Genomic DNA, 22,902 nt, shown 5'->3' on the forward strand with positions numbered 1-22,902 from the left:
TGTTCGACTGCGTGGTGCTGCATTCCAAACCACTAAAAATAATACAATACCATGTTACTAATGCAATGTTCTAAGTGTTGAGTGAAAGCACTACTTTTCTGTTAAACTGAACAGTCGCATCATCAATGATGAAAGCGTGTTCCGGCTCCAAAGGTAAAAAATACAGTGTGAGTGCAGGCCGTCATGGGAGAGGGGAGGGGGGCAAGCACACTTCGGCACAGTTCACGGAAAATTTACCTAGTGTGAGTGCACCCATGGAGTGCTTAGCATAAATGATTTCACCCCTCACAGATCTCTGTTAAATTAATATTTTCTACAGGATGATTTATAATAACATATTCGTGCCTATACATTAGATTAGCCAGTATCAAAACCAAAACTGCACCTAGTCGAACTAAAAAAACTGAACATCACTGTCCAAAAATTAGTGCACCCAAATTAATATGTTGAGAAAAACATGAAATATGTGGGGGATCAAGAGGAAAAAAACATGTAGTTGTAATTTAGTTTTTTGCAATAATCTGTTTAAATTTAAATGCGTTATCTTTCAAACTTGTATTTTGCTGAATATAACTGTTTGATAAAACTCTTTTGTTTAAATGAGCCAAATTATAGTCTCTATGTTCGCTGAGAAACGGATAAAAACAATAATGTGCTCCTTTATGCACTGTCACAATCAAAAGCGATCTAATCCTGGCAGATCGCTGGTAAATGCACAGATAGCATAAAACTACAAATCCGCCTTTATATGGACTACAAGCCCCAGTCATGCACTGCACACACACATCGGTTCCTAATCCTGTCTGATTGCAAACACTCGCAGCACAGCTGAAGCTGCTCATGGACTGATTAAAGACTGAGACAGCACACACACACACGCACGCACGCACGCACAGACACGCACAGACACACACAGATACAAATACATCTGTTTGCCCCCGTGTTGACCGTTGCTTGCCTGACCAATCTCTGTTTAATAAACCTGCATTTGGATCTGCTCTTCCTTGTCAGCGTCCCCTTTACATTGCACACTGTACCTGCACTAAAAACTACTGTAAACAAATCAGATTATTCAGAGTTCTTGAAAATCTGCATTCAAAAACATTACAAAAGGTCGGCTCATAATATATACAAATCTACTGAAACAGGAGTACTGTGACACACAAAACACACAAACACACAAAGTCTCCAAGTCTGTACTAGTCACAAATATGCAAACAAACACATACCCGAGCAAACAGGAAGACAACGGAGCCGGTGCCGCCGATCTTGTGCAGTGCGCTGTGGAGGCCGAAAGCCTGGCAGGGCATCATGGTCCTGAGAAACGGAGACTCCAGGATGGAACTCTGGACCTCTTTGGCACTGAAGGGCCGCTGGGAAACCACTGCTGATTTAGCCTGACCCTTCAGACGGATCACCGGCTCATATATGGTGTAGAGAGACGGCGTGCTGGGGGTGTACACTACTGCTAAGCTCTCCTGGAAAACAAACAAACAAACAAACAAACAAACACACACACACACACACACACACACACACACACACACACACACACACACACACACACACACACACACACACACACACACACACACACACACACACACACACCTTTATTTGTGTTGTTCAGTCATCAGTGGCTTGCATTTGCATATTTTGAAAGTACAGTGTGGATCACTAAATCATCTTACTAAGACATCACTGAGATATTTAGCAGTATTTATATTGTTTTATATTTGCAATTCTGCAATGAAGATCTCATCGATTTTAATGACAAGCTATCAGGATTTCATTCATAAAAATATTAGGTCGTTTTTTATTTCGAAATTTGATGCAATCTCAACTGAAACATGAAGAGAGGGTGAGAGAGTAGCCCCTCCCCTTTTAAAAAATCAACCAACAGCATTTGGTTTTATCGCAGCTCTGCCAATGAAAGTAGATGAGCTCAAGCGCATCAAATGAAAAGCAAATAAGAAAAAGGGGTGGGGCATTATAGACACTAGAGAGCATTTGATTGGTCAGAAGATTTGATGAGAAACTGAAGTATGAGACGACATCAAAATATAAAATCGTTGATCCATTTACTGTAGGTAGAAGTGACAAACCGCAAACTTTAGATATTTAAAGCAGGTTTATATCTTGTAATTTGTTTTGGTGCCAAATAATGGGAAAGAACCAAACCTCCTATCACAGCTATGCTAATGACATTCAGATCTACTTAGCTTTACTGCCTAATGACTGTAGCCCCATTGACACCCTCTGCCAGTGCATTTATGAGGTTAACAGTTGGATGTGCCAAAACTTTCTTCAGTTAAACAAAGAGAAAACTGAAGTCATTGCGTTTGGGAACAGAGATGAGGTTCTCAAGGTGAATGCGTAGCTCGGCACTAACGTTCAAACAACAAAAATAAGGTCAAGAATCTTGGTGTGACTCTGGAGTCAGATCTGAGTTTCAGTAGTCATCTCAAAGCAGTCAGTAAATCAGCATACTATCATCTCAAAAACATTGCAGGAATCAGATGCTTTGTTTCCAGTGAGGATTTAGAGAAACTTGTTGATGCTTTTATCAGCAGCAGGGTGGATTACTGTAATGGACTCCTCACTGGCCTTCCCAAAAAGAAAGTCAGACAGTTACAGCTCATCCAGAATGCTGCGGCCAGGATTCTGACCAGAACCAGAAAATTAGAGCACATCACACCTTACCTCAGGTCTTTACACTGGCTCCCAGTTACATTCAGAATAGATTTTAAAGTATTATTACTGGTCTATAAATCACTGAATGGCCTAGGAGCCTAATACATTACAGATTTGCTCACTGAATAAAAACAGATCACTCAGATCTTTAGGATCAAATAAACTAGAAACTCCAAGAGTTCAGTCAGAGCAGGGTGAATCTGCCTTCAGCTACTAACAGCGCCCCCCGCTGCTGGAATCAGCTTCCAGAAATGATCAGATGTGCACCAACATTAGACACACTCAAATCAAGACTGAAAACACATCTGACACAGCTGAGCCTTTACTGAATGAGCACTGTGCTGCGTCCAACAGATCACACTATTATGTTTTTCTCTTCTTTTTCTTTCTTTTATACTCTGTAACACATTTTAATCTGTTTCTATCTGTTTTTTTAAAATCATTTTTATTATTTGGTTTTATTTTCTTACACTTGTCTCTTTTATTCTTGTTTATGTAAAGCACGGTGAATTGCCACTGTTTGAAATGTGCTATATACATAAACTTGTATATAAATATAGCTTGAAGATGTCCTTAAAACACACTGATACTAACATCTGAAAAACGTTCTTTTAATTTCACAGGGCTTCTAAGTCTGAAATCAGGCATCACAGTTTCTGGATCCAAATCCTATAGCAGTTGTTAAAAGTGTACAACAGATAACAGTCAATCTCACAGTGTTCTGTAATACTGTGGAAAATCCTAACCGTAACGTTAATACCCATGCATAATCTCAGATGGTCAGATAGTACGCATTAATAAATCACTCAAATACTGGCGTGTCGGAATCAGCAAGTCCAGGATCTGCAGTTAACAGCAGGACTTTATTTTTGACAAACTTTATTATGTTTTTAGCGTACATAGTTATCAGCTACGAAAATAACAGTATTCTTTAACATTGACTTAATTCAATGTGTACAGAATGGCTGATAACAAAATAAAACAAAAAAATTATAGGCTTATATACACTCACTGGCCACTTTATTAGGTACACCTTACTAGTACCGGGTTGGACCCCCTTTTGCCTTCAGAACTGCCTTAATCCTTCATGGCAGAGATTCAACAAGCTACTGGAAATATTCCTCAGAGATTTTGCTCCATATTGTCATGATAGCATCACACAGTTGCTGCAGATTTGTCGGCTGCACATCCATGATGCCAATCTCCCGTTCCACCACACCCCAAAGCTGCTCTATTGGATTGAGCTCTGGTGACTGTGGAGGCCATTTGAGTACAGTGAACTCATTGTCATGTTCAAGAAACCAGTCTGAGATGATTCACGCTTTATGACATGGTGTGTTATCATGCTGGAAGTAGCCATCAGAAGATGGAGACACTGTGCTCATAAAGGGATGGACATGGTCAGCAACAATACTCAGGTAGGCTGTGATGTTGACACGATGCTCAATTGGTACTAATGAGCCCAAAGTGTGCAAGAAAATCTCCCCCGCACCATTACACCACCACCAGCCTGAAACGCTGATACAAGGCAGGATGGATCCATGCTTTCATGTTGCTGATACCAAATCCTGACCCGAGCATCCCAATGTGGCAGCAGAAATGGAGACTCATCAGAGCAGGCAACGTTTCTCCAATCTTCTATTGTCCAGTTTTGGTGAGTCTGTGTGAATTGTAGCCTCAGTTTCCTGTTCTTAGCTGACAGGAGCGGCACCCGGTGTGGTCTTCTGCTGCTGTAGCCCATCCGCCTCAAGGTTGGACGTGTTGTGTGTTCAGAGATGCTCTTCTGCAGAGCTCGGTTGTAACGAGTGCTTATTTGAGTGACTGTTGCCTTTCTATCAGCTGGAACCATTCTCCTCTTACCTCTGGTATAAACAAGGCATTTGCGCCCACAAAACTGTCGCGCACTGGATATTTCCTCTTTTTCGGACCATTCTCTGTAAACCATAGAGATGGTTGTGCGTGAAAATCCCAGTAGATCAGCAGTTTCTGAAATACTGAGACCAGCCCGTCTGGCACAAACAATCATGCCACGTTCAAAGTCACTTAAATCCCCTTTCTTCGCCATTCTGATGCTCAGTTTGAACTGCAGCAGATCGTCTTGACCATGTCTACATGCCTAAATGCATTGAGTTGCTGCCATGTGATTGGCTGATTAGAAGTTTGTGTTAACAAGCAGTTGGACAGGTGTACCTAATAAAGTGGCCGGTAAATGTAAGTCATAGTATGATATGATAAATCAAATATTATCCTCAACAACAAAAACATTTAAAAATATAAACGTTTCAAAATGTCAGTATTCCCTGGATTGATGTTGATGTTAAATCCAGCTAGATATAAAGAATTTAGATGCAAAAATCTCTAAATGCCATCTAAAATTTTCCTCTAAAATGAGCTTTTTTATCAGGCGCCTGTGTGCATGTTCAGTAATATCACTTTTATGACAAAGAATAAGTCCTTCTCCTGTTCTTTAAAGTGAAATATCTTAACATAAACAAAGGAGGTTGAGAAAAATGTTCATTTACTATGGAAATCTCAGACGGCACATAGAGGTTTCTGCATCTGAACTCTTCATACATTGTTCACTGGTTTTGTTAAATATTTGTACTGGATTATTATTGTCACAGACGAGATGAAGCAAATTCAAGCATGAGGTTTGTGCTTTAGTGAATTTCAGTGAGCAGTAATTACTGTGCATATAACTCATTAGCATATAAACACCTGGAACAGCAGGCGAGCGCAGAAAATCACTGGTAATTAAGATGTCAGTGGGTAAAACTGCACAGACGACGCACTTAAACAAGCAGCAAATAATGGACAATGAATATTGCCTGCTTTTCAGTGCCAGAGAGAAACAAGCCACTGAACTGTGTAGCAGTCAAATATATTAGCATATAAGCCTTCTGCAGAACTTTATGATGTTCAAATGATAAAAATAAAGTCATGTTCACAGGTGCAGTGACTTACAACAAGAGGCGAGATGTCAACGTCTGCATTCCTCATGAGCAGCTCTCGTATCTGCTCACACTGAAGACCCTCCTGCGTCACGTACTTGGACAGTGTGCCATGAGGCTTGCCGTATTTGCAGGGCATGATGGAGGTGAGGTCAGGACCGCTGGCGTACAGGTAAAACGCCTCGGTCGTGTCAATTCTAGAGCCTAAAACACACAACAACCAACATTCTTGAAAAAAAAAAAGAAATAAGGTGCTGAATTCAAGACTACATAAAACAGTGAGAAATCAATCAGAAGTGTAGTGGACGTTTGACCCGCAGGCTGTGATCCGAAGACAAATAAACAAAGAAAAAAAAAGGCATGGAGTGGCTCTGGAGCGTCTAACCACATTAGAGCGTTTCACAGGTCGGGAACGGCTGGACTGGGGCCATTCATGACCTATTAGCAGCAACAGAACAGCCATTCTGTCAAGGAAAGTGTGTTATGTGAAGGGAATGCAGAGAATTTGTAGCTCACGCATGGAAACCACCAGAAACAGGAAGAGCCCACATTATCAACAACATCGCTGACTTTTAAAGAGCAAACAAATGATCTTTAAACCAGTGTTGTATTATATATATTCATTCATTCATTCTCCTTCGGCTTAGTCCCTTATTTATCAGCCGTTGCCACAGCGGAATGAACCATCAACTATTCTAGCATATGTTTTACGCAGAGGATGCTCTTCCAGCCGCAACCCAGTACTGGGAAACATTCGTACACACTCATTCACAAGCATACATTACAGCTAATTTAGCTTGTTCAATCCCCCTATAGCACATGTGTTTGGACTGTGGGGGAAACCGGAGCACTAGGAGGAAACCCACGCCAACATGGGGAGAACATGCAAACTATACACAGAAATGCCAACTGACCCAGCTGGGGCTCAAACCAGCAACCTTCTTGCTGTAAGGCCACAGTGCTAACCACTGAGCCACTGTGCCACCCTATAATGCATATTTATTTATTTATTTACTTATTTTTTTTGTTCTCAAGGTAACATTTGATCAGATTAGTTAACCCATGAGCTAGCATAATCAATAAGCTACATCTAACAGCATTATATAATTAATCGGTCACACTTTACAATGAGGTTCATTAGTTAATGTTAATTAATGAATTTAGTAACATGAACAAACAATGAACGATACATTTACTACTGTATTTGTTCATGTTAGTTAACGTTAGTTATTGAAATTACAGTAGTTCATTGTTAGTTCATGTTAACTCATGGTGCATTAACTAATGTTAACAAGCACAGACTTGAATGTTAATAATGCATTAGTAAATGTTCAATTATGATTAATAAATGCTGTACAAGTGTTGATCCTGATTAGCTCATGTTAGTAAATGCATTAAGTAATGAACCTTATTGTAAAGTGTTACCAATTAATCTAGCCACAAAGAGCATCAATTAATTATTACAAAACTTCTACAACATTTATTCAACTTAATAAATAATAATAATAATAGTAATAATTCTTTACATTTATATAGCGCTTTTCTGGGCACTCAAAGCGCTTTACACAGTGGGGGGAATCTCCTCATCCACCACCAGTGTGCAGCATCCACCTGGATGACGCGACGGCAGCCATTTTGCGCCAGACCGTACACAACACACCAGCTGATTGGTGGAGAGGAGACAGTGATACAGCCAATTGAATATGGGGATGGTTAGGAGGCCATGATGGACAAAGGCCAGTGGGCAGATTTGGCCAGGATGCCGGGGTTAAACCCCTACTCTTTTCGAAGGACATCCTGGGATTTTTAACGACCACAGAGAGTCGGGACCTCCGTTTAACGTCTCATCCGAAAGACGGCGCTCACTGAGCAGTATAGAGTCCCCGTCACTATACTGGGGCATTAGGACCCACGCAGACCGCAGGTTGGGCGCCCCCTGCTGGCCTCACTAACACCACTTCCGGCAGCAACCTAGCTTTCCCATGTGGTCTCCCATCCAGGTACTGACCGGGCACAGCCCTGCTTAGCTTCAGTGGGCGACCATGTGAGAGTTGCAGAGGGCCAGCTGCCGGCTAATACAGAACACAAATGCAACATACAACAAATGCAACATATTGATCTGTATGGATCATGTTACTGTATGTACTGGATAGTTGAACTAAACTGAAATTTGTCACTTTTTTTTTTTCTTCTGGAGATTTATTGGAGATGAGCTGGAATAAAAAAAGTGTGTGTGTTCTTATAAACTATGAAGATCAATATTATTAGTGCTATAAAATAGTATATATAGTTTTCGGCTACAGAATAAACCACTGTTGTCCAATAACACAAGTTAAAGGTGCAGTATGTAAGTTTGACACCCAGTGGTTGAACAAGGATTTGCATTCCTGGATCAAAACAAAGGCAAGCGCAGGTTGCCAGATTGACATCAACAGGAGCGAGTCTGACTATTGAGCCTAAAGGCTGATTTAAATTGTGTTCTAAGTAAAAACATCGGCAGGCAATAGAAGGAATTTTTGTTCTAACCAACACCTCGAATTGATATATAATATATATATATATATATATATATATATATATATATATATATATATATATATATATATATATATATATATATATATATATACGATACGGCTTCTATTTTTCAAAGGTGAACAACAGAGAACCGACAATGATCAGCTCAGGTACAGCTCATGTGCTTTATTCAGTGTTAAATGCTGATAATGTGAGTTTGAATGCCATTTTACATGACATTTATTGCCATATGCTGAAAGCAGCAGGGTTATGCAGTGGTGCAGTAGGTATTGCTGTCGCCTCACAGCAAGAAGGTCGCTGGTTCAAGCCTCGGCTGGGTCAGTTGGCGTTTCTGTGTGGAGTTAGCATGATCTCCCTGCGTTGGTGTGGGTTTCCTTCAGGTGCTCCGGTTTCCCCCACAGTCCAAAGACATGCGGTACAGGTGAATTGGGTAGGCTGTATGTGTATGTGTGAATGAGTGTGTATGGATGTTTCCCAGAGATGGGTTGCAGCTGGAAGGGCATCCACTGCGTAAAACATGTGCTGGATAAATTGGCGGATCATTCCGCTGTGGCAACCCCAGATTAATAAAAGGACTAATGCTGTGTTCACACCAGACGCGGAACGCGCGGTTAAATCGCACTATTCGTGCGTAAATAGCCGCATGAACATTTGAGGTTACTCGCTTCATTCGCGCGTCAAATCCCGCTTCATTCGCACGTCAAATCCCGCTTCATTCACGCGTCAAACCCTGTTTCATTCGCGTGTCAAATTCACTTCAGAACAGACGCGGACTCGCGTGATGGGCGGGGCTTCTGTCTGCCCGGTGACTCTAGCTTCATAGCTAAATGGCTAACATGGATTTTATGAAGAAAATAACAGTGTTTATTTGCTTTATGAAGGATGATAAACAGCGTCGATACGTTTAGGGTCGTGTCTGAGTCCACTACATTCTTTCAGAGGTGCATCCAGCTCTGTGAGCTCATAAACTCCTCCAGAAACTGAACCTGGCTGATTGAGGTTTTCAGCGGTGCTTCTGACTGAGCCCAGCCCAGTTTGATGAACTTCTTGTCGGTGTCTGCTGGAGGATTTCCCCTGGGACACCGACAACAGGCGATACGTCACAATCACACCCCCACAAGAGCAAGCTCCTGATTGGTTAACGCGGCACGAATGTCTGCTGAAGTTCAGATTTTCGAACGCGAGTGATTTGCGCGAAATGCGCATTAAGCTCGTCAAACGGGCAAAACGCTCAATTCGCACCACGCCATTCGCGCCATGCGCACCACGCATTTCTCGTCATTCGCGCCACGTCATTCGCGCATATCGCGCTGCAGGATGTCTTTTTGCGCGTTTGCATTGACTTAACATGTAAATCACTCGCGCTTGCCGCGTCTGGTGTGAACGCAGCATAAGAAAATAAATGAATGAAAGAAAGCAGCAGCAGATAATTCACCCTCAGATCTGTAGAATAAAATAAACGGTTAAATAATTAGATTATAAATTTGGCTGGAGTGCAGTGAGTGCACTATTCTGTGCCTCTGAACGGCTGTATTTACATTTCTGTCATGTTTCGTCTGGTGCAAACAGCCAAATTGCTTAAAACTGCAAATCTATTCAGGTAGCATGTTGATAGGATACTCGCCTAATGTTTACGCTCGTAATATTTATACTATTTGTTAATTCATAAACTCATGTGTAACTGAATCTGCGCCTCATTTCAGAGTCTGCTACTTTCCACCGAAGGTCGCATTTCGGTTACAAGCACATGCTTTGAGAGCCTTTCTGACTGAATGAATGAAACACGCTGTTTTCCATGAGGGCAACCCGGACTGCAGAATACAATTGGCTAAAGTGGCATTGGGCGGGTTAAAGAGACCAAAACAGACAGCCGTTCGGGCACGTAACTCACATTCTCAAAGAGGAATATTTGACTTTAGCATTGTTTTACATATAAACAAGAATGTTCACTTAGCATGTTTCTGAAATATCTGCAAACATTTTATTAATATATATATTTATGCTTTAGAAAAAACAACAGCACCTTTAAGCATCTTACAAAACGACTAGTAAATTATTTTGCACGGTCATCATGGCTAATTAAATTAGCTATTAGTAATGAGTTATTGTCTAGAAATGTGTTGAAACAAATGCTCTCCATTAAACAGAACTTTAATATTATATAAAGGCAATATTTACAGGTGTTTTTAGGTTTCATACCATTGAAGAGCATCAGTGTGCCCATATCCCAGCGTGCACTTGGGCTGGCCTGCTCTTCTGCGGAGTGCTGATAGTGTCCAAGCATACAGTAGGTCTTGTTGCTATCTGATGACAAACTGGACTTCCTGGGCAGAGTGAAGTCTAGAGATACATCACACTTCCTGCAATAACACAGAGTAAAGATGGATTAAACATGCACAGCGTAGCTTTTGTTGTCTGCAGCTCTGATTTCAATTCTGAGTGTGAGCTGGCTTGACATGTTATGTTAGAAAACACACTCCATCTCTGACACTTTCCCCAGACACTAGCACACAATCGCTCCATATCTCAAGACACAACATTATATTCCTCTGTATCTCCACATATGTAGCAGAATGGCAATAAAGCTGATTTTGACTTCATCCTCTGCGTCTGCACACTGACCTGATGCCACACACCCAGAGGCTGAGCTGACCATGGATGTTCTTCTTGCCCTCGGGCTGCTGTGTGTAGGTCAGGGCTAAATGCTGCCACCTGCCTGCTGGGATCACTTCATCTCCAGACTCCGCCTGCGCCAGAAGACCCGCCTTCATCTCATCATTGGGATCAATGCAGATCCTACATTCACAAATCAAGAGACACTTTAAGATTAAGCAGCACCAAATTCTGTCTAATTTAAGGCCATGTCCATATGTACGCAGAGTTTCTTCGTTTTTTTAAAATTTTTTTTTAAGATTTATTTTGGGTATTTTTGCTTTTTTATTTGACAGGAGTTTGACAGGAAGTGAAGTGGGAGAGAGAAAAGGGTAGGATCGGGAAAAGTCCACGAGCCGGGATTCGAACTTGAGACGCCCGGATAGCTTCCGCACCATAATGCTGTGTTCACATTTGATGCGGAACGCGCGGCTAAATCGCGATATTCGCGCGTCAAACCCCGCTTCATTCACGCGTCAAACCCCGCTTCATTCGCGCGTCAAATTCACTTCAGAACAGACGCGGATTCGCGTGATGGGCGGGGCTTCTGTCTGCCCCGTAACTCTAGCTTCATAGCTAAATGGCTAACATGGATATTATGAAGAAAATAACAGTGTTTATGTGCTTTATGAAGACTGAAAAACAGCATCGATACGTTTAGGGTCGTGTCTGAGTCCACTACATCCTTTCAGATGTGCATCCAGCTCTGTGAGCTCATAAACTCCTCCAGAAACTTAATCTGGCTGATGGAGGTTTTCAGCGGTGCTTCTGACTGAGCCCAGCCCAGTTTGATGAACTTCTTGTCGGTGTCTGCTGGAGGATTTCCCCTGGGACACCGACAACATGCGATACGTCACAATCACACCCCCACAAGAGCAAGCTCCTGATTGGTTAACGCGGCGCGAATGTCCGCTGAAGTTAAGATTTTCGAACTCGAGTGATTCGCGTGAAACGCGCATTAAGCGAATCAAACACGCAAATGCTCAATTGCGCCGTTCCATTGCCAATCGCGCGTATCGCGCCATGCGCACGGCACCATTTGCGCAATTCTCGTCATTCGCGACGCGCCATTCGCGTGTATCTTGCTGCAGGATGTCTATTCGCGCATTTGCATTGACTTAACATGTAAATCACTCGCGCTTGATGCGCGTTCCGCGTCTGGTGTGAACGCAGCATCAGTCATAACACTAACCACTGGGCTAATGTGCTGCCCCCTGCCTTCATTTAAAAAAAAAAACACACTGTGATGCATGTTAAGGGCATGCCGAACAAACAGGTGGTGATAAATATATGTTGGATTTACAGTAAAGGGGTAATTAAGTTTTTGTAGGAGTACATTGCATACAAGTCAATGCAAACGTGAGAACAGAGATAAAAAAAAAACAAAGAACAAAATATTGTGACGTCTGGTAAATGTCTTCAAAATACCCCTGGCCCATGTGGTGATGATGTAACATGGGAGTGGCTTTGAGGCCTTTCCAGCCGCAACCCAGTACTGGGAAACACTCATAAACTTTCACATTCACACACACACACACACACACACTCATACACTACGGCCAATTTAGTTATTCAATTCCCCTATAGCGCATGTGTTTGGACTGTGGGAAAACTTGAGCACCTGGAGGAAACCCACGGCAACAAGGGGAAAACATGCAATCGAGAAAACAGAGATAGAAATAAAAAAATAAAAATAAAAATAATCAAAGAACAAAATATTGTGACGTCTGGTAAATGTCTTCCACTGGACCATGTGGTGATGATGTAACATGGGAGTGGCTTTGAGGCCACACCTTCTTGTCAAGGTCAAAAAATGTGTTGGTGATGTAATGTTTGGTGTAATGTAATGTAAACCCTGCGTTTGCGGGGTTTCCCCAGGGTGCTCTGGTTTCCCCCACAGTCCAAAGACATGCGCCATAGGTGAATTGGGCAGGCTAAATTGTCCGTAGTGTATGAGTGTGAATGAGTGTGTATGGATATTTCCCAGAGATGGGTTGTAGCTGTAAGGGCATCCGCTGCGTAAAACATATGCTGGATAAGTTGGCGGTTCATTCCGCTGTGGCGACCCCAGATTAATAAAGGGACTAAGCCGAAAAGAAAATGAATAAATGAATGAATACATCATGTTTAAGCGTGTTGTAGACTTAAATCTGAAAAAAATAAAAATAAAATAAAACTAAAACAAAACAAGAAGAGTTAAAAGGCCAGAAAATAATTTTTATCAACAAATATCAGCATTCACAATCTAATTGCTAACCGAATAAATTTTACATTTCGATTTATGCATTTTCAAAACACACTTATTCAAAGTGCCTTACATTTGATTAAAAGTATACATTTTAATTTCCATCTACAGCTTGAGTTACAGGAATGCTGTTATGCATTTAGTGAGTCAAATAACAAAACAAATGAAGAAGAGCACTAAACTGATCTAACTTCCTGACCCACAATGAGTAGAATAGATGGTGTTCACTGGCATTCAATAACAAAACAGCAATCTAAATGCAGTGGAGTGTAAAGCCAGCCCCTGTAGCATCTGCATTTGAGGCATCATTTTGACAGCAAACGAGTACACAGTGCAAGTCACTGACCTGAAGGTGAAGGCTCTAGTGGAGATGTTCACCCACACCTGAAGCATCAGTGCTTTAGAGCCCATGGAGAGCACATGGAGGAGGCAGCGCTCTGTCTGCTGCTCTGTGACGTGTGCAGAACCGTGAGGAGACTCCTCTGCCACACACACTTCATCTTCTACAACACACACAAGTCATCAAACACCTTCAATAAAAAAACTATTTACATTTTTTTTGGCAAAACTGAAAAATAAAAAAGATAGAACAAAAAGGTGTCAGAGGTACTTATTACTAACAAAAAATGTATTACAGACAAAGCATAAAAATAAACCAACTGCTAAAATGATTAAAGCAGACACTATAATAACATATCATAAACCAATATTAGGTTTTGCTTCAGCTTAATCCCTTTGTTCATCAGGGGTCACCACAGCGGAATGAACCTACAACTAATATTACATAATATTTTACACAGCCACCTGCAACCCAGTACTGGGAAACACCCATAAACACTCATTCTCACACACACACTCATACACTACGGCCAGTTTAGTTCATCAATTCCCCTATAGCGCATGTGTTTGGACTGTGTGGGAAACCGGAGGACCCGGAGGAAACCTACACCAACATGAGGAGAACATGCAAACTCCACAAAGAAATGTCAGCTGACCCAGCCGGGGCTCGAACCAGCAACCTTCTGGCTGTGAGGCCACAGTGCTAACCACTGAGCCACCGTGCCACCCATCTTAAACCATTTTTTTTTTTAAATGATGTACTGGTATTAGAAATAAAAATATCGGTACATTTAAAACTAAACTTGTGAAAATGAAAATATAAATAAAGATAAATGCAATAGAAATCAAAGATAATTAGAAATAAAACTAATTAAAATCAAAACTTAAACTAATAATAACTTAACTTTAACTAAAAAAAAATCTTATATGAATAAATACTGCACTAAAACACTAGTCCACAATATCCATATTTACAAAATACTGCAAATCAGGGGTCTCAAACTCGCGGCCCACAGGCCATTTGCGGCCCTCAGTGCAATATTTTGTGGCCCGCGCCGACCGCTGTACTCTGACAGAATCAGCGGAGCGGGGAGAGAGAGTGCTCCCCGCTCCGCTGATTCTATCCGTACACAGCGGTCACTGGCATTCCCCGCCCGCCGTGTAAACAAAGGGGCGGGGATGCCAGTGACGTCACCACGCACCCCGCCCCTTTGTTAGACGCTGTGACGGGCGGGAAGTGTTAGGAGGGAACTCGCGCCGGCCAGAACCAAGGTAAGCTGTTCCCGCCCCTGCCTGCCACTTAGCTACCTATCTGCAGCCTGCCACCTACCTAGCTACAGCCTGCATCTTATATATATTATAGGTAGATACAGACTGGTACGGACTGATGTGACTGGAGTGGGGTGGGGGTGTTTTATTTATACATATATACGCCTTTTTTTTAGGTGAGGGAATGGAAGTTTTGAGTGAGTTCCCCCAAGCCATACTGAGGGTCTCAACTGCTTCCGCTCTAAAGCCAAAAGTGGTTCAGATTTGTGAAAAGAAGCACAAGTCTCTGGCAGTAAGAAGTAGGCAAAAGATGCCATGTTCAGAAGAACTGTTCATAATCTTCACTCAATGTTCTGTTAATGTTCAGGACACTTCATGTTCAGAAGAAATAATTAAAACTGTTAATAATGACATTTGAGGACTTTTTTTTTGTGAAATCCCTTATGCGGCCCAGCCTCACCCAGACTTTGCCTCCTGCGGCCCCCAGGTAAATTGAGTTTGAGACCCCTGCTGTAAATACAAGCACTGCTTGATTATGGTAAAAATCATAGTCTTTATTGGTAAATAATGTAACCATAATTATCCTAAAACAATGAGTAGGTCATCTATGTTTGTCCACTATGATCTAAAAAAATGACTTTACGTTTGTGTGTGTTAGTGTGTGTGTGTGTGTGTGTGTGTGTGTGTTGTTCCTCACATGAACAGCACTAGTCTCTCGTACACTTTTAGAAACATGAATAAATCTAATATTCTTCAATAAATCAAGCACATCCCATACTGCAGTGCAAACGTTACATAATATAATGATTTCCACGTGAAATTGAGCTTTGCAGAGAGGAACAAATGCAAACTGCTGGAAATTAATTACAATATTATTTAGCGTGACGCAGTGGCTCAGTGGTTAGCACTGTCACCTCAGCAAGATGGTGGCTAGTTTGAGTCCTGGCTGGGTCAGTTGGCGTTTTCTGTGTGGAGTTTGCATGTTCTCCCCATGTTGGTGTGGGTTTCCTCCGGGTGCTCCGGTTTCCCCCACAGTCCAAACACATGCGCTATAGGGGGATTGATTAACTAAATTGGTCGTAGTGTATAAGTGAGTGTGTATGGATGCTTCCCAATCCTGGGTTGCAGCTGGAAGGGCATCTATTGTGTAAAACATATGTTGGATAAGTTGGCGATTCATTCCGCTGTGGCGACTCCTGATTAAATAAAGAGACTAAGCCAAAGGAAAATTAAAGTAAGAATGACTCTGCACACATCCTAGATTAATGGCACAGCCCGGGTAAGTACATAAAGCTAATAATGTTCTTCTCACCCTTCTTAGATCGTCCGTCTTCATCTTTCCCAGCCCGCACCCACAGCGATGCGCTGAATCCACTAGCCATATGAGGCCAGCAGTTCTGTCCCACCAAGGGCAGGTGGAAGGGTGCAGCATGCCAGGGCGAGGAGCGCAGGTGACCAGGTCGGCTCATGTCTGCTTCACCACGGCCGAGCGGTAGTTTACCCCTCAGAATAGTGTTTACACCACCCTTACCAGCAGTCGCCCCATGAGGCCTTGTCCCAGGGGAGGGGCTCAGGCCAGGACCCCCAGAGCCAGGGATCATGGGAAAGGACATGAAGTATAGCGGTTCTGTGTCTGTGTTTGCCTCCACGATCTGAAGCACGCCTCGTAGCAAGATCTCCTGCAAATGATCCAAACAAACACATAATCAGGCATTCAGTGAAGAAAATACTTAACGCTTTCAACACTGCAGAATGTGTTACATGACATATATCAGTATTCAAGTGGATGGTTTGGTTTGAATGTAATGTGTATTTTTATTGCGCATTTATTGTGTATGGCCATACACCCAACGTGCTTCACAATCATAAGGCGGGGTCTCTACACACCACCACCAGTGTGCAGCATCCATTTGGATGATGCGACGGCAGCCACAGGACAACGGCGCCAGTGCTTCACCACACACCAGCTATTGATGGAGTGGAGAGACAGTGATAGAGCCAATTCGGTGGATGGGGATGATTGGGAGGCCATGGTCGTAAGGGCCGATGGCGGAGGAGACTGCGGTTACACCCCTGCTCTTTACCAGAAATGCCATGGGATTATTAATGACCACAGGGAGTCAGGACCTCGGTTTAATATCTCATCCGAAAGACGGCGCCTACTGACAGTATAGTTTCCCCTTCACTTTTACTGGGGCATTAGGACTCACACAGACCACAGGTTGAGCGCCCCCTGCTGGCCTCTCTAACACCACTTCCAACAGCAACCTAGTTTTCCCATAAGGTGTCCCATCCAGGTACTGACCAGGCTCAGCCCTGCTTAGCTTCAGTGAGTAACCGGTCTTGGGCTTTTTTGTTTGATGACGCATGTTTCTGTCTCCAGCTACAGAGAGAGTGCACTAACACTGCCATCAGTTCTGAGGTACAGACTCTGACTTACGACTCCCTATGGGCCTTCATTAACAACACACCAATGGGAAAAGCACATTTCACAGGGCCATTACTGACTATTGATGAAGAGAATACAGTAGCTGTCTGGCTGCCAAGAAAAGAGCTTCAAAATACAACGATTAGATTTAGTATCATCAAGCAAACACACAATACTGTGTGTGAAATTATGAATATACATGATGAACAATCCCTTGTCTTTTATAACTGACTACTGTAGGTGATTATAGAGATTGCTATTGTAAAATTATATGTTATTGTTTTGCTTTAAGTAATTCTTGGCAAGCGATGTGATTACTCAGATGGAGTTTTAGTATGCTAATAAGTCTTAGAGTGCTTTCACACCTAGACGTTTGTCTCTTTTGCCCAGTTAACACAGTTTAGTTGGCATATGTAAAAATAGCAATCGTGCTAAGATTAATGCCAAAACAATCGGCCAGAGACCGCCTGAATGAGGTGGTCTCATCATGACTGAACTCTGGAGTAAATGGATTGTAGTGAGAAAGCAAAACGATCTGAACCAGGCTATATCAGTGTATTATGGAAGTGCAATAGGCATATATACGGCTATATGAAGAGAGAAATATGAGTAGGGCGCGATGTCATCATTCTCACCAGTAAATGTGTGTTTCATGTCAAATACGAAAGTGAAAGCATGCTGAAATATTAACGAGAGCGGTTTATCCATCAGGCTAATTGACCAAAATTACCATCTGATGATTGTTCCATGTTTTAATCTTATAATATTTTGTGTTAGGCCTGTTGTTTTGTTTATTTCTGCACTGACCCCTTGAAAGAAAGATCAACATTGATCTGCTTCATGATCTGATGCAGTCTCGATTCATCTGTTATTTCTCTCTTTAATTTTAGCCTATAATGCAGAATTATAGCCAACACTTGTTTAAATAACATTTACATTGTCATTTAGCAGATGCTTTTATCCAAAGCGACTTACAAATGAGGACAAGGAAGCAATTTACACAACTATAAGAGCAACAATGAATAAGTGCTGTAGGCAAGTTTCAGGTATGTAAAGTGTAAGAAGTAAAACATTAGTTTTTTTTTTCTTCTGTAATACAGTTAGTGGTGGAGCCAGAGAGGCAATTGCAGATTAGGAAAGGAAGTGGAGAGTAAATAGTTGAGTTTTTAGTCGTTTCTTGAAGACAGCGAGAGACTCTGCCGTTTCTGATGCAGTTAGGGAGTTCATACCACCAACTGGGCAGATTGAATGAGGGTTCGGGAAAGTGATTTCTTCCCTCTTTGGGATGGAACCACGAGGCGACGTTCATTCACAGAACGCAAGTTTCTGGAGGGCACATAAATCTGCAGAAGTGAGAGCAGATAAGGAGGAGCAAAGCCAGAAGTCGCTTTCTAAGCAAACATCAGAGCTTTGAATTTGATGCGAGCAGCAACTGGCAGCCAGTGCAAACGGATGAGCAGCGGAGTGACATGTGCTCTTTTAGGTTCATTAAAGACCACTCGTGCTGCTGCGTTCTGAAGCAGCTGAACAGGTTTAATAGAGTTATCTGGAAGCCCGGCTAGTAGAGAGTTGCAGTAATCCAGTCTGGAGAGAACAAGAGCTTGAACAAGGAGTTGAGCTGCATGCTCAGATAAGAAGGGTCGGACTTTTCTGATGATAGAGTGCGAATCTGCACGATCGAGCAGTTCTAGAAATGTGGTCAGAGAAGTTTAGTTGGTCATCAATTGTTACTTCAAGGCTTTTCACCATTTTGGATGCAGTAATGGTTGCCCCGTCCATCTGGATTAAAAAGTTATGATGTAGAGTCGGGTTGGCAGAAACTACAAACATTTCCGTTTAATTTTAGATAAATTGATTGATTCAATAGATTTTGAATGAGGCTGTACATCTGACCTTTCTGATTTATTTGGTGACGATGTCTGTGAGTGTCAAAATTAAAGTGCACCTTTTCCCTTATCATGTCTTATTGCTTATCATTATAAATTAGAAAAATAAACCCTGAAACTGACTATTGTGAGGACAGTTTACTCGCATGTGACCTGTTTAAACTATTTTGGTCAGTTTAGAAACTTTGCCGTGTGAAAGCGAACCATGACAAGAACAAAAATAAACATTGTAACCATTGTAATCCCTGTTTCGGAAGAAAAGAATCGATCTACAGGTGTGAAAGCACACTTACAGTAACTGCCATCTACACAACAGTACCAGGGGACTCCATTAATAGTCAACAACGTTTATACAGCAAGACTGTCAACATGAAGTTAAATTCAGACAACCCATTCACAAGAGATTTATAAAAAAGTAGTTTTGTTAATCCTTAGAACACACGTTGACTGTACTGTAAAGCAATCGTCAACAAAACTAGTATAAACCACATACTAGTAAATAAGAGCATTAAAAACGAGACAAAAGAAATAAAGGTGAGAGAGAAGGAATAAAACTGAGAATAATAAATCAAATTAATGAAATGCAGACAGGCTGATTAATATCAGTGTTGGCATTACTAAAAGTACATCTTGTATCTGCGTGTTCACTTCCTGACAGAGTTAAAAATAACCCTCTTGTTTGATCAGACTGATTGCATTTGTGTTATGATTGTGTCAGATCTTGTCCTTTTCTGTGAAAACAGTTTGATGCAGTTTATAAATTCACTGTGGCATTATTTAAATGCTAACTAAGGTTGCACTTACAGTGGGCGGAGTCTTCTCCAGGAAGAGGCGGGTCAACAGGGCAAGTTCCTCTGCTGTGATCCTGTCACTCACCATGGCAACAAGCAGCTCCATCAGTACTGTCTGGCACTCTGATGGGTACGACAGAGCATAGAGAGATTATGACGATATTTACAGGGTTTCTGCAAGGTTTAAGTCAAATTTAAGACTATTTAAGACCCTTTTAAAACCATTAAGAATTCAATTTTAGTCTTATACAGGGTTAAACACTAAGGTTTTTTTTCCTAAAAGCGCGGTATTATCATGAGGAATCATATCATTGTTTTTTGTTGTCTTTCCCAAGGCAATTTGATGGGGAATGTTGTGAATTGCTGTTGTGAATCTCTTTGCGTTAAAAAATGTAAATATATATATATATATATATATATATATATATATAAATAAAAGGTTTTACTGAGAAGTATTGTTGGTGATTGGATGGAAGTCAGCCCGATTGGGTAGCTTTACTTGGACAACGCAAACTGAAAGGTGCAGCAGGTGATTGTGTTCAGAAACATGTGTTGTTGTGCTGGTTGAAAATCTCTTCACAGTCCAATAGTAATGATTACAGTAAATGATCTAAAAGTATTTATAAGTGTTTTTATATTCTGGGTGAGGCTTAAAACAAAAAAATGTTCATCCAATGAAACATTGTCAGGCCGATAGTTTCTATAATTCTGATGAGCAGCCCAACCTGTTTGTCAGCAAATGTACATTTGTACAACTTCACACCCCTGTTCACGCAGATATGCCATTTTTTGCGCGTACACATGCGCCACGTGGTCATGTGCACACGAGAGAGTGACAGCGATAAAAACAAATGCTGAATCCAAACTTTACAATCCTAAATCAATAGTGGAGTTAGTTTTGCACGCTGGAGGAAGGACGACACCATGGCTGAAGTATTTCTGTTAGACATGTCATGTTCTGTTTCAAAAGTATATTAGTCACGCAGAGCTGATGTAGAGTGTGTTGTTGTGAATGGGTTATATGCACAGAAGTGTTGTTCAGCCACTCAAATCTCCCGTTGAAAGATTGATGTGACTATTTTAGTTTCATAAGGTTCTTTTACAGCATAATGAAAATTTTTATTTAGTTTAACAACAAAACATCAGTAAATAGCACTATTCAACATAGCCTGCTTTACTGAGCTGAAGTTGCTTTTAAATTCACATTGGTTCATTTTTGAAAAATGACAGCCTGTGAAGCGCTCCCTATATTGTTTACCATGCTACTTTAATTTTTCGCTCTGAAAAAGCATGCAAGTATGGCTTAGAAATAAGTGTAATTCCTGCACGCTGATGGCCAACCACTAAGCAGATTCGCTTTAGGACAGCACGTGAGAGAGTTCTGCTGTCATCTTTAAGGTGTGTGTTCGTGTTTCAGGAGGCGTGGCTTTGGACGGCAGGGGAGGGACTGTGTTTTCTTTAAAACCTGTTTGAAATGATTTAACACCTACAACAAAATATTTCAGTGAATTTAAGACTTTTTAAGGCCTAAAATTTTGTTTTTGAATTTAAGACCTAGTGGACACCCCGATTTAAAACTGAAATGATTACTTCAATATATATCTGCGGTAAACCCCAAAATATTGTTATTAAAAACATACCAGAGTGGATGAACATAACAATAACCTAAACGTGCAACATTTTATACTTTATTATAATTTAAAATGGTATGAACAACCAACCTGTTATTGCTTGTGATTAAATTTTAAAATATGAAATTAAAAATAAATTTTAACATCCACACATTGAAGAAATACAGTAAGCACTGGCGGAAGTTTGAGATAAACACACACCTTTATATGAGGCATCTGACTGGCTGAGAATGTTCGGGAATCCAGTAAGAATGACTTTCACGCCACCCTGACCAAAACAAATACAGAATGATTTAATAATTAATGTGACTGATCAGATTTTACTCCTCAGAAAAATCAAATGATGATGGGCTAAAGCAGGGGTGTCCACACTCGGTCCTGGAGGGCCGGTGTCCTGGAGAGTTTAGCTCCAACCCTAATCAAACACACCTGAAGCAGCTAATCAAGCTCTTTCTAGGTATACTAGAAACTTCAAGGCAGGTGTGTTGAAGCAAGTTGGAGCTAAACTCAGCAGGACACCGGCCCTCCAGGACTGACTTTGGACACCCCTGGGCTAAAGGTTTTTACAACAAAAAAATTCTGTCAAGACAAAAACATCTTCAATAGGTTGTTTTCACATGACGTCATTGATGAAATTCAGATGGAGGGCAGGAAGTGGTTCTTCCACATGGGAATCGCTACCAGAACATCAAAATGTTTGTGTTTTATGTGGTTTATAATTGTTTAAATCAGCCAAAATAAGAAATGCCGAACAGCTTTTACAGACTTCAAAGTGTTAGCTCATAAAGGGGGGAACGTTTAAAAAAATGGCAGAAAAACTGAAGAAAAGGCGGCTTGTAATAAACATTTATTCAATACATTTAAGTGTACAAACTTTTCTGAATGCGATAATTCGTGTGACAGCACCAATAAAGATTATTTACAGGCCTAGCTATGTGTATAATATATAGTGTATAACTATGGTGTAAAAAACTGAAGCCTATTAAAAAATTAGCTTATAACTACAGTCGTGTTGTACCACAGCTACAATATAATTAGTACGACAGTTTATTTAAAGTAATTAGATATAGTATGCATCCAAACAGTATTTACTATAGTATTTTTCATGTAATGTAATAGCTTATACAGTATCTACCGCCTCGATGACAGTCAAATATATGTTAGTTGAGTAGAAAACTTGGTTCCCTTCAAGATACAAGGATCATCCCAACATACAGTTGAAGTCAGAATTATTAGCCCCCCTGAATTATTAGACCCCCTGTTTATTTTTTTCCTCCAATTTCTGTTTAACAGAGAGATTTTGTTTAAAACATTTCTAAACATAATAGTTTTAATAACTCATTTCTAATTATTTGTTTTTCTTTGCCATGATGACAGCACATACTATTAGACTAGATATTCTTCAAGACACTTCTATACAGCTTAAAGTGACATTTAAAGGCTTCACTAGGTTAATTAGGTTAACTAGGCAGGTTAGG

General features: G+C 41.1%; 1 protein-coding gene across 5 annotated transcripts in view; it reads right to left on the minus strand.

Moving 5' to 3' along the window:
* Positions 1-22,902, minus strand: part of lyst (lysosomal trafficking regulator) — a 197,837-nt gene that overhangs the window by 98,938 nt on the left and 75,997 nt on the right. For all 5 annotated transcript variants that reach the window (XM_087279768.1, XM_087279772.1, XM_087279769.1 and 2 more), the window contains 8 exons: positions 21,626-21,692; positions 19,807-19,916; positions 16,001-16,367; positions 13,427-13,583; positions 10,806-10,979; positions 10,383-10,543; positions 5,659-5,849; positions 1,230-1,478 (listed from right to left, as the gene is read on the minus strand). In XM_087279768.1, the coding sequence (XP_087135894.1) occupies positions 1,230-1,478; positions 5,659-5,849; positions 10,383-10,543; positions 10,806-10,979; positions 13,427-13,583; positions 16,001-16,367; positions 19,807-19,916; positions 21,626-21,692 (1,476 nt within the window). The remainder of the gene's footprint in view (positions 1-1,229; positions 1,479-5,658; positions 5,850-10,382; positions 10,544-10,805; positions 10,980-13,426; positions 13,584-16,000; positions 16,368-19,806; positions 19,917-21,625; positions 21,693-22,902) is intronic.

This window comes from Danio rerio, chromosome 13, assembly GCF_052040795.2.
Source record: "Danio rerio strain M-AB ecotype USA chromosome 13, GRCz13ab, whole genome shotgun sequence".
NCBI classification, from domain to species: domain Eukaryota; kingdom Metazoa; phylum Chordata; class Actinopteri; order Cypriniformes; family Danionidae; genus Danio; species Danio rerio.